General features: G+C 36.9%; 1 protein-coding gene across 3 annotated transcripts in view; it reads right to left on the bottom strand.

Moving 5' to 3' along the window:
- Positions 1-15,573, bottom strand: part of PDE1C (phosphodiesterase 1C, calmodulin-dependent 70kDa) — a 718,015-nt gene that overhangs the window by 141,395 nt on the left and 561,047 nt on the right. For all 3 annotated transcript variants that reach the window (XM_006887612.1, XM_006887614.1, XM_006887613.1), the window contains 4 exons: positions 10,512-10,625; positions 8,479-8,661; positions 7,526-7,592; positions 1,694-1,810 (listed from right to left, as the gene is read on the bottom strand). In XM_006887612.1, the coding sequence (XP_006887674.1) occupies positions 1,694-1,810; positions 7,526-7,592; positions 8,479-8,661; positions 10,512-10,625 (481 nt within the window). The remainder of the gene's footprint in view (positions 1-1,693; positions 1,811-7,525; positions 7,593-8,478; positions 8,662-10,511; positions 10,626-15,573) is intronic.

Raw genomic sequence — 15,573 nt, 5'->3', positions numbered from 1 at the left:
AACAACAACAACAACAACAGGAAGTGAAGAACAATGGTAAAATATCCGTATGAAATAAAAGCACCCAGATGACATTTCATCATTAGTCTTCAGGAACAACTTCATGGTTTAGAGTACATTATTAAATACAACAGGGAGAAGTACGCATCCCAGGAAACTATCAAGCACATCAGCAAGAAAGGATGAGGAAAAGCTTTGGTGGCATGCCATGAAATTCTATCCTAGGTTCTTCCTTGAGCATATTCTTCCATGTTTATAATCTGAGATTTATATTTTTTTTTTTAAAATTGTGCCATTTTAGAGGTCAGAGTTCAAAGCACCTTCATTTTTTAAAACAAAGATCCATCCAACGAACCTGTGACTTTTGGGTTGTTCTTCACGGGTCTTTCTAGCCTCTGACAGGCCAGGAAAAGGTGAGTATGCACGGACAGATTTGTTCTACAAGAAGGTCCCAACCTTCCATTGGTTTCTCATACAAATTTAATGTGAAAAAAGAATCCGTGGATGATACAGATCATTAATGTAATCAGTGGCTAACCAAAAAGTTAAGGCCGAGTCCTTTTAGAGATGCCTAAGAAGAAAGGTTTGGTTATCTCCTTGTGAAAAATCAGTCACTAAAATCTCTATGTCACACAGTTTCATGCTGACATATATGGGGGTGCCCTGGGTTAGAAATGACTCGATGGCAACTGGTTGGTTAATTGACCTAAACAATTTATGGTCATATAAGAAAAATAGCCCCAAATATGTAATCCTTCAGAAAGGGATAATGAACCATGATGTCTAGAAAAAAAAATGATATGCTGGTCTGAAAACGACCTTTACCTTCCACAGACTCATCCATCTCCTTAGAGAAGTGCAAGTTATAGGTATAAAAAATGTTGGCAGATGAATCTAGGTTCCCTTGAAGACCTGGCTTGATATCTAGAGTCTATGATATTCAAAGGCCCAGGGAACGGAAAGCTGGAAAAGATGTATACTCTCTCCTTAAAGCTGAAGAATTAATTTGAGGTATGAAGGACTGGGAAATACTAATGATCTGTCACAGAAGATAGGTGTGAGTATCTGTCTGAATGAGGCAAATGGTGGGGGACAAATATCTGCAGGCAGCAGGTACCCGCTCTGTCTCCATTGCTGTTTCTCTCAATGGTCAAGAGGATAAAACATTGTACTAAAATGAAATCTGCAGGCAAAGCTCTTGGCGAGTTCTGTGATTTCAGACTTTGCATTGTATTTCTCGGAAGAAACAAAACTTCTGAATGGGCCTCTATATGGGCTTAACCCTGGTTGGCCTGGTGTATAATGTACTGGACAGCTAACAGAAAGGTTGGCAGTTTGAATCTTCCAACCTTCCATCTTCAGGAGAAAGATGAACAATTTCCTCCATAACGATTAAAAGCCTTGGACACCCAACAGAGGGTGGAAAACTCATTTGCACTGGATTTCTTTCCTTTTTTTTTTTTTACACTTAAATAATAACTAGTTTCCACCACACAGAATTCCCAGAGTAGCTGTCCCAAGCATGGGTCTCAAGTCACAGAGCACAGTGCTCTGAGATGAAAAGGCATCTTTTTGGTTTTGGCTCAAGTGTCATACAAGGATGGACAAATGTGTGCAGCTTATTACTATTTTTTATGTGCTCTTAAATTTTGGCTGAGAAGAAATGAAACCCAGTTTTCCCTTACTCACTCACCTTGAAACGGCTGATCAGGTCATAACGTGTAAGTAATTCATAGAAGATGAATTTCAGTGCATGATCCCCACTGGCCTCATTGAGGGAAAAGACATCAAAGGACCACTTGTCCACATCCTGCAGGGCAAGGTGAGGATAAAATATGCCATCAGTCCACAGCTGCTCCGAGAGGCATGAAAATCCCAATGCTGGGGTGGGTCATGTAGCCCTCAGTTAAGATTGTATAGCACAAGACCAGAATCCTAAAGCCTACCCAACCTCATTGCAGTCCTATGCAGTGTTTACAGTTGAAATATTAATTAGAGTGGCATCCACTTCCTAAATAACACACCTCTGGAAACTTTATGAACTTTGATAGATGTCGATAGTTATAGAAAGGTTTCAGGTCTTTTGTTCATAGGATCACTATGAGTCGTGCTTGACTCAAAGGCAATCAACAGCACAACTAAAACTATTAAGTAATAATAAAGTTTGTTGAACACTTTCCGTACACTAGGCATTGTGACCGTGATAAGTGCCTAATTTCATCTGAAGACTATCCTATGTGGAGGGTGTTATAAGTCATATTCTCCAAATGAAAACATTTACAACTGAGCCTTTGACTTGGTCAATTCTGACTTACATTTTAGGAAAAAACAAGCTTTTCTAAAAGGGTTTTTATTTGAATGGGGTTTATTGAATTCATATTTCTCCTTGGCCTTCAAGAATGCCCCTTCCATTTACCATATCTAAGAAATACTCAAAATGGTTGAGTACTATCTCTGTGCCTGGCACAAGGTAAAATGCTTACATAGCCTCTTAAGATCTCGTAACTCTAAAAACAGGCTATGGTATCCTGTGCCATTGTGTCAGTATCAACTCATAACAGCCCTACAGATAGAGTAAATGTCTCCATCAAATTTCCTAGGCTGTAATCCTGACAGGGAAAGATGCAAGTTCTTCTGCAAAACCACCAGTGGGTTCAACTCACAGACCTTTTGGTTAGCAAGTGAGCACTTACCCATTACATTACAAGGGCTCCTGAGAAATATGTGCTACTTTCCCTTAGTTTTATAGATGTCAAACTCAGAGAGATGAAGTTTTAACTACATGACAGAAGAACTATTTAAGAGGCCCACCGCTACTCTCTCATGATCTCACAGACAGCAGTTTACATAGTAAATAAACTCCATGAGTGTATGTGTCTACACTGTGACCAGGTCTTATCCTTCAAACATCCTGCAAGGGCTCAAGCTCTTAACAATGAGGTCACTAACAATTAACCCGAGACTTAAAAACTTTCATGTTGAATATTACAAACTGGCATTTGTTATGAACCCTCATCTCTTCGAACCAAAGTTCTAAGTAAAAGTCCACTGACAACTAAGTGGGCTGAAAACACTTTCTGTCATGTCTGGCAATGTTTATTCCTGTAATACAAAAAGAATAAGAAAGAGAAAGGTTCTTTATCACTGGGGATAGAGAAAGGACCACAGTGTATTGGAGGGGAACTACATTTAACTCTGACTATGAGAATTTGGAAACTTTGGAGCACGAGGAAATGTAGGCTATGAGAATGGTGCCCTTTGCATCTTTGACCCTTATTTTAGGGAAGACCTAAATGTGATTCTCAATATTTGATGTTCTTCAGAACCTCTTGGGATGATCACAGAAAATGCTGATTCTAGGTTAGTGGACTCCACAGAATCTTGGTGGCACAGCAGGAATCTGCATTTTCCCAAGAACTTACTTGAATTGCTTAAAGCCAAACTTCTCACAAGATCATGTTTTGTCTTATGAAGAAAATACATCAGATCTGTATGTTGTTGTTAGGTGCTGTTGAGTCCTCCATAACTCGTATTGACTCTCTGGATAACTAGCTAGAACTCTGTCATATCCTGCATCATACCCACAATCTCTGATACACTCAAGCCCATTATTATGGCCACTATGTCAACGCATATCCTGGAGGATCTTCCTTTCTTTCTCTGACCCTCCACTTTCTCCAATATGGTGTCTTTTCTCAAGAACAGGTCCTTTCTACCTCATGCCCAAAGTATGCAAGAATTTCACCATCCTTTCTTCTAAGGGGCACCCTGGCCACACTTCAAGATCAGTTAGTTCTTTTGGTGGTCCATTAAATGCTCTTCAACAACACCATAATCCAAAGGTATCAATTGTTTTTCAGTCTTCTTTATTCATTGTCCAACTTTCAAATGCAAATAAAACAACTGAAAACACCATGGTTTGCAACAGGTGTACTTTTTAAAATGCACCAGAAACTAGTCATGAAGCTCACATTAAAAAACCATCTGAAACTCTTCGCTGGTTTTAACGTGTAGTCTGTATAATCAATGTGCTCATGAGTCACAGAATAAATTCTCTCCTCAAGAACATACTATTCTGCTTCTAATACACATACATCAGAAGACAGAAAGAAAATATTCTCCCAAAAGAAGCTAGCATACATCAAAAGGGGGGGGGAAAAAGAACAAAAGTACAATGCTTTTCAAACTTACATATCTGGAATGGCTATTTTCTTCCTTAAATGTAAGTTTATGTCTTGTTCTTGTGTTAATCACAAAGGTTAATATGACAGTATCTGAGGCTTTTTTTATTAAATTGTACTCTTAGTATTTGGGCAACATTTCTACAGCAGATTAAAAAGTAGTGATTCCATATAAACTGTTGGCAGTGAAGTAGAAATTACCTTTCTCTAATAGGCACTACATTAAAAAAAAGAAAAAAAATCTATCTATATAATGTCACCGACTCACATCCAACCCACTGCAAATAAAACTTAGAGTCTGGAGATGTGGAAAAATATTAGATTCTGAAATGATTTTGAACTTTACAAGGAAATAGTGGACAGTTACAGGAGAAACAGCAGATTTAGCAAGTATATGAAGGATACCCACTTAGAGAGTTGATATATTCCTTGCGTGAATAGTCTAATTAATCTTTTTCCTCAAAAAAGCATGTCTGCATCTGTAAATTACTTCTTCTTAAGCATAAAATTACAGTTCAAGTGCATCACAGCCTGTTCTACATTTCTTTCTGTTCTTTTGCATAGACAAGATGCATCAGCTTTAAAGAAACATTTTCAGACATCTTTGGTATCTGTAAACACACCTGTATTTATGTTCATGCTAAAGAAAAAAATTAGAGGTAAAAGGTGGTCGCAACGCTTCTAAGGCTTTCACTGAATGTTTCAGAATCAATTATGAAAAATCAATGCAATTTCATACTGACTGTTATGAAGCATCAGATCTCATGAAAGATTTCACTGATTAATATGGGAAATGCCATAGTAAATTACACTAATGTATCATGCATTGGAGTGAGGTTAAAGAGCATCAGGGGAAAACAAGTGTGTCTTCTTGCTCTGCAAGCTCATTTTGCTCTTAATATAAGAAAAAAAAATCTAAAGAAAAAGAATGATTTGGGGGGTGGGCAGGGAGAAAAGTGTAATAATGAATGACTGGAAATCCTAAGTCTCTGTAAGCTTTCATTTTTTTATTTTATTTTATTATTTTTGTGTGCGTGTACCGTCAAGTCAGATCTGACTGGTACAGGAGGAGATTGTCCCTCCTTACTCGGCAGAGCATCTGGTGGATTCGAACCGTTCGCCTCTGTGATTGTAGTTGCAGCTCCTTGCCACTAGGCCACCAGAGCTCCCCTAGCTTTCATTAAAATTAATAAAGAAAAAAGAAAAAATCAGAAAATATAAAGACATAAAATGGAGAAGTGAAAATGTGTGCATATTATATATTTATATTTATACTTTATATTTACTCATATATTTCTATGAGGTGGATTGATTCAGTGACTGGGGAAATCGGGATTGTGTGTGTCAGAGGACATGAAATTGGCACAGGATAGATCAGGGTTTAAGGCTGTTGTACATAGGGTCGCTATGAGTTGCAAACGACTCGTCAGCACATAACAACAACAACATCTCATAAGATGAGAGAAAGGACTATGGATATATAATCAAACGGCTCCAAAGGACTTTTTCCTGACATGAATGAATCAAAAAGTCCTCCTACCCTTGATTTCATGAGTAAGTCATACAAACTGTCTTCTGAAAATATTATCAACTTAAACTCACTGTCATCAAGTTGGTTCAACTCAGAGCAATCCTCTATTGGGTTTCTGACACGGTAAATAGTAACGGGAGGAGATCTGCCAGTTCCTGTGGAATTGCCAGGGAATTTGAACCAACAGAGAGAAGTAGCCTTTGGATTATCACAGCAAATCACGTGGAATTATAGCATCAGGGCTTCCCTAAAATATCACCAGGTAACACTCAAAATAAAAGAGCCATGACTTTAGCAAAGGTATGATGCTGTCCTTGAGTGAGAGGACCTGATTCTATGTGCCCACCTCATGCAATGGCAACTAGCCTAGTGGATCTAAGCCTTATTAATGGTCCTGCTCTCAAACTCAGAAGTCAAGTCAGGTTTAAATGCACTGGTACACACTCAGAAAACTGAACTGACCTAACTCATGCCTAAAATAATATTTGGGCTTTGAGGCACTTAGAGATAGCTATATACCACTCCAAGAATCTGCCCAAATCTGAGTATTTCTGTAGCATGTTGTTATTGTTATGTGCCATCAAGTTGCTTCTGACCCATAGCAAACCTATGTATGACAGTTGTAAACCCTGCTCCATTCTTTGTCAACTTTATTGTCTCTGACACACCAACCACCATTACCCCAGTCACTGAGTCTAGCATACAGTCCATTTAAAAGAAAATACCTGTGCCACCCTCCATGAAATATTTTTGTCCATTGAGAGGCTTGGAGAAACAGGAGGTTAAATGGAGAGGACAAGGGTTCTGGGAGTTTACTCACGAAGTAACTGTTATTGACAGCAAATTATGTGACAAGAATCTAGAGTTAAATCCAGCCCTATACCTGACAAGTACTATGGTATCTTTGTTTTTAATCTGCTTGAATCTTATCTATAAAATGGATTTAAAGTAGAGGATCAAATAAAGATAATATTACAGTCAACAAAGAACCTTTAATGTTAAATACTTAGTCAGAATGAATTAGATCTCTCATGACCAAAAATGGACTTTATCTTGTGATACAAACCTGAAATATCTATTTATCCACCTATTAACTATCTATCTATCTCTATTATCTCTCTCTCCCCCCATATATCTATCTCTATCTATATATGTTGTTGTTGTTGACTGCCTTCTAGTCAAGTACAACTCATAACAAAAGATTTCTATAACTATTGCCATTCCTCAAAGTTCATATAGTTTCCAGAGGCATGTTATTTACGAGGTAGATGCCACACCTGCTTCCAATATATCTATATCTACATGTGTGTATGTGTACACAGATACAGCTATATCTGTATCTGTATCTATTCATATAAAACGTTACCATTGAGTTAGAACCATCTTATAGCTGACTCAGCAGAAGGCTTTCAGAAGCTGTAAATGGCAAAGAAGGAATTACTGCCACTGAGCAGCTGGTAGACTTGAACCACCTACCTTTGAGTTGGCAGAGCAACTCCTTATCACTAAACCATCAAGAACTTTTCATATATATATATATACACACACACACACACACACACAGAGACAGAGAGAGATATGTTGCTCAAAAAAGTAGAAAGAAGTGAACCAATTCAGGATGTGATTTTAAAAAATTAGGAAAACACTGAGAAGATAGACACACTGTTCAAACAGATAAAAGAGATAACTAAAGGAAAATTAGGAAGATTAGGTAAAGTACTGTACATAAAAGTCCATTATTTTATAGCAACAAATCTAATTGTACTTTTTATAGAGTGTCATGCAAAGTTGAAAATCTTTTCATTGGTATTACCTTTAAAGCCTCAATAACAGCTGGTGGGTAGCTCAGTCCAACCATATTTGATGTTCGTCTGTACATTCTGGCAAAGTCAGATGAGAAAACAAATGTAATTTCTTAAAAAGAATAGTAGCCTATCTTTAAACTAAATAATTAGAAGGCTTATTTTCTAGTGACACAAGGAACTAGACATTTCTTTTCTAACCTTTTTCATAGTCACACAAGCTGACTACGTACTAAATAAAAGATAAATTGAAGCAACCTCAAATACACGAACCTGTAAGAACAAAGCAATTACATTTATGTGCCCAGAGTTGCATGTTAAGTGATTAAAACCAGAAGTGAATTATAGTGCAGTATAGAAGTATGGTACTTTAAGCTAAATGAAGAACTCTGTAAGAGTAGTTCATTTAGAAGAACATGTTTTAGAACTGTCAAATGGCCTAGGTGAATTGGGAACTCAGGACTGAATATATACATGAACACTTGAGCAACAGGGATTATTGGAATAATAATTTTATGCAATCTATTTCTGGGGAAGGAGAGGGTGTAATTCAATTCCAAAGAATAAGATGGCTGATAAAATTGAAAAGTGTCATCAGAAACACAGCCCTTGTAAAATTAACTGCCTGGCTTGCGTCAGCAATCCCCAAGCATCCTGCACTGCTCGGAATATAGCTATTATGTGTACACATTAATGAATGATTGATTGAATGACGCCCTTCTCTAAAATCTAGAAACTAAACTCAAAGTAAACTATCTCTACTTCTTAATTTTTTTTTTAGCAAAGGCAAAACTTTGTTCTGATGGTGTAACAGTTTAATAACTGTTTTTTTTTTTCATTTAAGATCATTTCTACCCAGAATTTCCAGCATTTAAAAGATAACAAAGAGACAAAAGATACTTAAAAGATATCAAAGAGTTCAAAGCCTGTGCTCCTTTGGTCATGGAATGGCAGACATCTTTACCTCTCCACAAATATCCCGGCCTGCACCGCGTGGACGATGCTCTTGAAGCGTGGCTTCTCCTCACTCCTTCTGAGCATCATCCCCATCTGCCGTGTGAAGGTGGAAGCCAGCCAGTCTCGGACCTCAGACGGCACAGCATCTGACTGGATGTCACTGAGTTCATCCTCAGTATCCAGGAGCCGCCTGAAAAGAAGAAATATAAGCAGATAAGCAGAATATTGAGATTCAGTCTGGAGCTAGAATGCTCTGTTTGAAACAGCAGCTGCTTCTCTCTGTGCCACCTACATATAAAGAAACACGGAAACCAGGTTTTAGTTTTACATGAGATACTCAGTACCTTTTTGCTAAGTTTGTGAAAACACATAAAATTGCTATTTTCGGGATGGTCCTCTTTACCAGGAAGGAGAGAGAAACAAAGAGGTGAGTCTAAGATATTCTCTCCCGTTCCAAGGACCTGTACTCAGCAGCACTCAGTACTTTTCACTTTCCAAGAAAATGTGAAACTTTTATGGAATGACCCAAATCACAAGTACCCAGGCTTGTGCCATGTTGATCCTTATTATATCAAGGGCTAGCCTATTCTACTTGAGAAGATGTTACAAAAATGTTAATGTAGCCAGGGGTAAGAAGTTGCCAACCCAAAGGCAGGTGGTTCAAATCTACCAGCTGTTTTGCCAGAAAAGGATGGGCCATCTCCTTCTGTGTGATTGCTGTTGTTGTTTATCATCGAATTGGAACCTACCGAGAAGCATTTTAATCACATAGGAGACTGGCCATCAGCGCAGTTCCTTACCACCAGGCACCAGAGCTTCCTCTGAAAACCTGCTGGAGGGTCAGCTATCAGTTGTTCCAACCAAAAGACACATAACAACAGCAACCACAAAGACAAACAAAGTTTTAAATGAAAAGAATTTTCATTTTTTATGTGAATATAAAGATTTAACTAATCTGACACTGTGCTTAATTAATGTTTCAAACTTGTTTTGTGGGAAGATCAATATAAAGGGTTATAAATTAGTTAAAATAAAACATAAAGCTCTATTGTATATTTACATTAACCCTTCTAAAAGTAAGCAAGAGAAGCAAATGTTATTGTAAAGACTTTCACTCTGTTTATAGTTTCAGGAACATTACTTTGGAGGAAGGAATGGCTGTTTATCTGAAAAATACTATGACATCAAATCTCCTTAAATTATGAACTACACGTGTAGGAGAAAAACAAGCCATAAAAAAATCTTGAGATTTAAAAAAAAAAATCTTGAGATTAGAGTAAAATATTTTCAGGTTAAAGTTTGGCAAAGAAATGTAAACTATTAAAATAACAGACAAATAAGTCTATCCAAATCAGAACAAAAGTAAAATATTCTATACTTGCCATTTCAGCACTTTTTTTCAAAAGCCACTAAGTCTGTTAAGTGTGTTTAGCAATTGCAACTCTTTTAATGTTTTGGGATAATTCAGGGGGAAGAGTCTGCTAAAATGAAAAGAGAAATAACATCCCCAAGAGTAAGGGGAAAACACCAGATGCTTAAGAGAACAAACACTAATCATTCACTTCAGGAGTCTCTACTGACTGATGGTCATTCTGAATTAAAAGGCGAGTGTAATTTTTAGGGTGAGGCTAACAACATGTAACAGTAGCAGTGAAATTATTCATTAGACACATCTCTCACCATATGTTTATTTTAAATTTCTTGTTCTCAAAAGAATAATTTGTTGTTCTTCTCTTACATTATTGCATTTCATAGTCAGAATGGGCCCAAAAGGTAAATTCTGTTAACTCCTTTTATAAGTGAAGATGTACACAGGCCAAATGACTTCTCATAATCTACCCAGTTTAATTGTGGAAACTAAGGCTCCGAAACTAATGTAAATCGTACTCCATACCTGTCATTTAATAGAAAATGAATCATTTCATAAATAATAGAAAGTGAACCATTCCACATATAACAGAAAATTAACCATTTCACAGAAAAGCCATTTAACAAAAAATTAACCACCATCCAATTTGCCTTCTCTTGTCTTTAGCTTACCTGGTTTCATCGATGTATACAGATTCAAGTACTGTGGCTGCATATTCCAAGTTCTTCTTCAGATCTACCACTGAAGCCTCTCCTCTCTCTAGTTGTTTGACCAATGATCTTAACCTATGAGAACAAAATAGATACAACCAAGTTAAGATAATAATTTAAAAAAAAATCCTAGTAATTACAATTATTGGATGTTCTTACTAGTTCCAAGATACATCTGAAAGGAAAATGCAAACAAGACACGACACAGACTACTGCATCTCCAAGGAATGAGCGAGACAAAAAGTTGCACAGGAAGAATATAAAAATGTTCTCATCAACAATGCATGAACCAATCCCAAACTTTCCTAGCTATCTTTTTATTCCCCCGCCCAGAGATTCCTAAGTTATCAGTTATATTGCTTCTATTCCCATTTTATTTTTGTTGTTGTTATGGTAATTGCATATATTAAATCACAACTAGCAGCAACATGACCAAGCAGCTATTCAAATTTTGTTATACTCAAGATACTGTTAAGCAGTAGCAATAGATATGGATATTCCAACATAGGAGTAGACATGTAAACCCTCAAATAACTAGAGAGAGCTGTCAGAGATTACAAGGATGGCACAGGATGGGATAGAGTTCAGGTTTGTTGTTCACAGAGTCACTATGAGTCATATGGAACTCAACGGCACCTAAAAACAACATATAAGGAATATAAATCCTTTTATAGGACAAAATAATAAAAGGACTTCATGTGGCAAAGATTTTCATCAAAATTTCAGATGGCCAACTCTTTGGATTGTTCAACAATTTGCAAAGAAGAATAGACATTTTGAAGAAATTATTTGAATTAGAACCACAACGCATCTTTCTAGATGACACCAGGTAAGTTATTTAACTTCAGTCACTGTCATCTATAAAATGAACAGGCAATTAACAAGTTTCCAATGTTTCTGCAAAAAGGTAATCTGCACAAAATCACTAAGGAATGAGAAGATATGGAGAGATGCCCATGAGTTACAGACAATAAAGGTAAATTTCATCACATCTACAGTCCTGCATTATTACTAATAAAACACATTAACTTATAAGTGGAAAAGTAGGCAGACAGGCAATATAAATGCATAGGCTTAGTAGGTAAATGAGACCTATTTATTTTGTAGGTTTGGCAGATGCTATTTCTACATACATATTTCTATGTGCTACAAATAGATCCATGTATATAAAGGAGTAAATGAGAGGAAAAATTCTGAATACTTCTCAATCAAAGCCAAACTAAATGAGTGAATGAGTCTTTGGTCCTGGGAGGCCATCCATACCATGATTTGAAAATGCAACATTCTACATCCTACTTTAGGCAGTAGCAATTGGAGTCTCACAAGCTTGCAAGTGGCCAGATAAGGTGAAGCTATTTATCTCTCTGCATTCAGAGCAATACAATTGAAGACAATCAAAAGACCAATAATCAATAGGACTAATGGCAAGATGAATTCCGTTTCTATGACTCCAAGATCAGAAACACTAGACCTTGGATGCTGGTAATCACTGCTGGCTGCTCTGAAAGGAACCACAATTGGAAGATCCTGATAGAGAGGGAGGAAAACATAAAAAAAAAAAAAAATTCAAAACAGTAATTATAAAAAAGGACCAGACTTGCTGGTCTCAAAGAAACTGATAGAACCTGTGGGGTTAAGGTTTTTAGTCACACTGCACTGCAAGTTTGGAACTGAAATCAAATCCATGATTCAACTTTAAGCCAAACAAGAGACACTCCTTAGATCAATCAACTATACAAAATAAAAAATGGCCCAGTTTGTCCAGGGATAAGGTTCAGAAAGCAGGAAAGGACAGGATAAAAGAATGAATCAAAACTGGAAACACAGGGACAAAGTATAAAATGTTATTACACTGGTGCTGGCAAAACTGGACTTTCACCTGCAGAAAGCCAAAACAGGATCCACATCTGACACCATACACAAAAATCAACTCAAAGTGGATCACAAACCTGGGAGTAAAGCCCAAAACTATAACATTCATAAGAGAAAAACCAGGATCAAGCTTAGAAGCTTAGATTTGAACACCAATGTTCATAGCAACATTATTCACCACCACAAGAACATGGAAACAGTCCAAATGTCCAACCTCAAATGAATAGACTGAGAAATTATGGTACATTCACACAATGGAATACTATGCAGCATGCAGGAGCAATAACTTTGTAAATTATTACCTAACTTGGGAGGGACTGGAGAGCATTATGCTGAGTGAACTAACTCAGTTACACAAGGATAAATATTGTATAAAACCATTATTGTAGAATGAGTATAAGGATCCAGGAGAGGCTGGAAGCAGAGGGATGTGGGTGGACAGGGGGAGGGGGGCATTAATCATTTGGGTGTACAATTTGATGGGGGGTGAGAGAAATTGAAAGAATTTGTGTTTGAGTCTTGTAAATAAACTAGCAGATGAAAAAAAAATGTTATTACAATAAGAGTACTGTAATCAATGTCCTGAAACACTGCTTATGGATTTTTTAATAAAAAAATCAATTTGCTTTATAAACTTCCACACACATCACAAATAAAGACAGAAGATTAAATCAAATTATAAATTGATATATGTGACAGATAGTTGTTATCCAAAAAGGCAAGTGTTATGATTTGCTGTTATTCAATTATCTTTTATCATCATAGGTAACCAAATGATGAAAATTCCCACAAAATATGTGAGATTACAGTCAAGTTTCTATTTCCCTTTGGTTTATGTAGTCCATGTCCACTTTTATGATCTCAATATATTCTGTCTGATATTCACAGAAGCAAATAGATTGCTTCTTCTTATTAGTGCCATCAAGTTAACTCTGATTCACCGTTCAACCTGTGTACAACAGATAGGAACTCTGCCTGATTGCACACCATCCTCACAATCTCTCCTTCCCTCAGCTCAATCTCATTGCTATCATAGTGTCAATCTGTCTCCTTGAGTGTTTTCTTGGCAAGGTAAAAACAACTCTCCTCCTGATCTAGAAAAAAATGACCAATAGAAAATGAAGAAAAGAATTTTTATCAGCCTTACAAGATGGACAAGAATGCCAACAAAGACCAGAAATTTCTAGGAATTTCAATGATGTAAAGCACAGATGAAATGAGAAGGATAATTGTGCCTGCTGAGCTAGTAAATATCCATCATGTAAAAGAGAAACAGACAAAGAAGAGCAGAGCCCTCTGCAAGCTTGGCTGATGGTCAGGCCTGGCATCTTACAGCATCCCTGGAGCTGTCTGGGTTTCTTGGGCCTTACAGAGCAGGAGGTTAGCATGAAGAACTTACTAGTCACACTTACCCAGTGGACACCAATCCAGCCAAAGGACAGGATATTGTGACAGCTGGCCCTGACTGCTGTCCCTGGTAAGGACAAGAAGCTCTTTAGCAAGACACATTCCTGACTAAATCTGTCTCCAATCCCAGCTCTCAGTTCAAGTAGACCAACTAACTTGAGTCTGCTTGATCTCTGTACTAGTGAAATGTTACGGAAAATTTTCTTCCCTTATTTCAGCTAAAAATCCCACCAAATACACACAAATCTCTAATATGATCATTTCAATTCAAGAAACCTCTACAGACTGGATGAAGCAGGAAACAAATTATGGAAAATAGAGACAAAGAGAAGTATATAAATAAGAAGATACTGTAGAGTAATGTTGGGTCTTCTATAATTCAGCATAGAACGAAACAGGAGTTTGAATAAAATGTTCTAAAGGATAAATAAACATCTAGATAGTGAGGGGAAAAATAAAAGCAGGAAAAATGTAAATAAACATCCAACACATACTGCTATAATCTTTAAATTCCAAGAATAAAGAAATAAATTTATAAACAAAAAAAATCCAAGCTTTAACTTTTTCCATGCCAAGCAGTTATTTTTTAACAACACTAGTATTTCATAATAATGCTCTGTGATTCAAGGTTTTCTGTTAGTAGTTATATATATATATGTGAAGTGAGTAAAGAAATTTTCACTGAAATAAATGCAGTAATACAATACTATGAAGAATTATACTTCAATAAATTTGAAAACCTAGAGGAAATGGATAAATTTTAAAAACTCACTGTTTACCTAAACTAACAGAGACAGAAGACAATATTTGAACAGATTTACCACAAAAAAAGAAATTTGTGTGTGTGTGTGTGTGTGTGGTAATGGAAATGGGAAATATCTGGCAGAGATCTGAAAAGACAGGGTAATGTGGGCAGAGTCCAATGGTGGGTAATTTTATGAAACAAGGAATGGAAATGATTGCATGAAACACCATATGATGAAGAATAGTGTGAAATACACTGGAAACAAACCAATGCAAAATAAATTTAAATTTATTTAAATTTTAAAAATAAGTATAATGAGACATTGTTTCACCTGTGAATTCTATCAAATTTTCAGAGAAGAGTAGACACCAATTCTACTTAAACTATTTCAGAAAATAGTAAAAAGTTGAAGATTCTTTAATTCATTCTATGAAGCAGGTGTAACACTTATACCAAAGTTAGGAAAAGGCATCATTAAAAAAGAAACTTATACATCAATATCCCTCGAGTTTTACCAGAAAGAGTCTCGAACTGCCAAGAAAACTAATAGTCTGTCTTGGAGAGGGTGAAACCAAGTTTCTCCTTGGAGGCTAGGATTTTGAAACTCCGTCTTACATACTTTGGGCAGGTGGCCAGGAGAGATCAGTCCTTGGAGAAGGACATCATAGATGGAAGGGTGGAGGGACAGTGCTGGGGAGGAAGACTCCAAATGAGATGGATTGATACAGTAACTGGGACAATGGGATTGGTGTGTCATAATCAGTGAGACTGATTCAGGAGAGGACAGGCTTCAGAGCTGCTATACATAGGGTTGCTATGGGTTATAGGTGACTCGATGGCAACATCATCCCTCATGAACATTGTTGTTGTTGTTATGTGCCGTCGAGTCGTTTGTGACTCATAGCGACCCTACGCACAACAGCCCTAAACCCTGCTCTATCCTGCGCCAACCGCACTGCCTCTGACACACCCATCCCGATTACCCCAGTCACCGAATCA

This window comes from Elephantulus edwardii, unplaced genomic scaffold (genome assembly GCF_000299155.1).
Source record: "Elephantulus edwardii isolate Elephantulus edwardi_28Jun2011 unplaced genomic scaffold, EleEdw1.0 scaffold00059, whole genome shotgun sequence".
Classification (NCBI taxonomy): Eukaryota; Metazoa; Chordata; class Mammalia; order Macroscelidea; family Macroscelididae; genus Elephantulus; species Elephantulus edwardii.
This window is presented reverse-complemented; position numbering and strand designations above follow the sequence as displayed.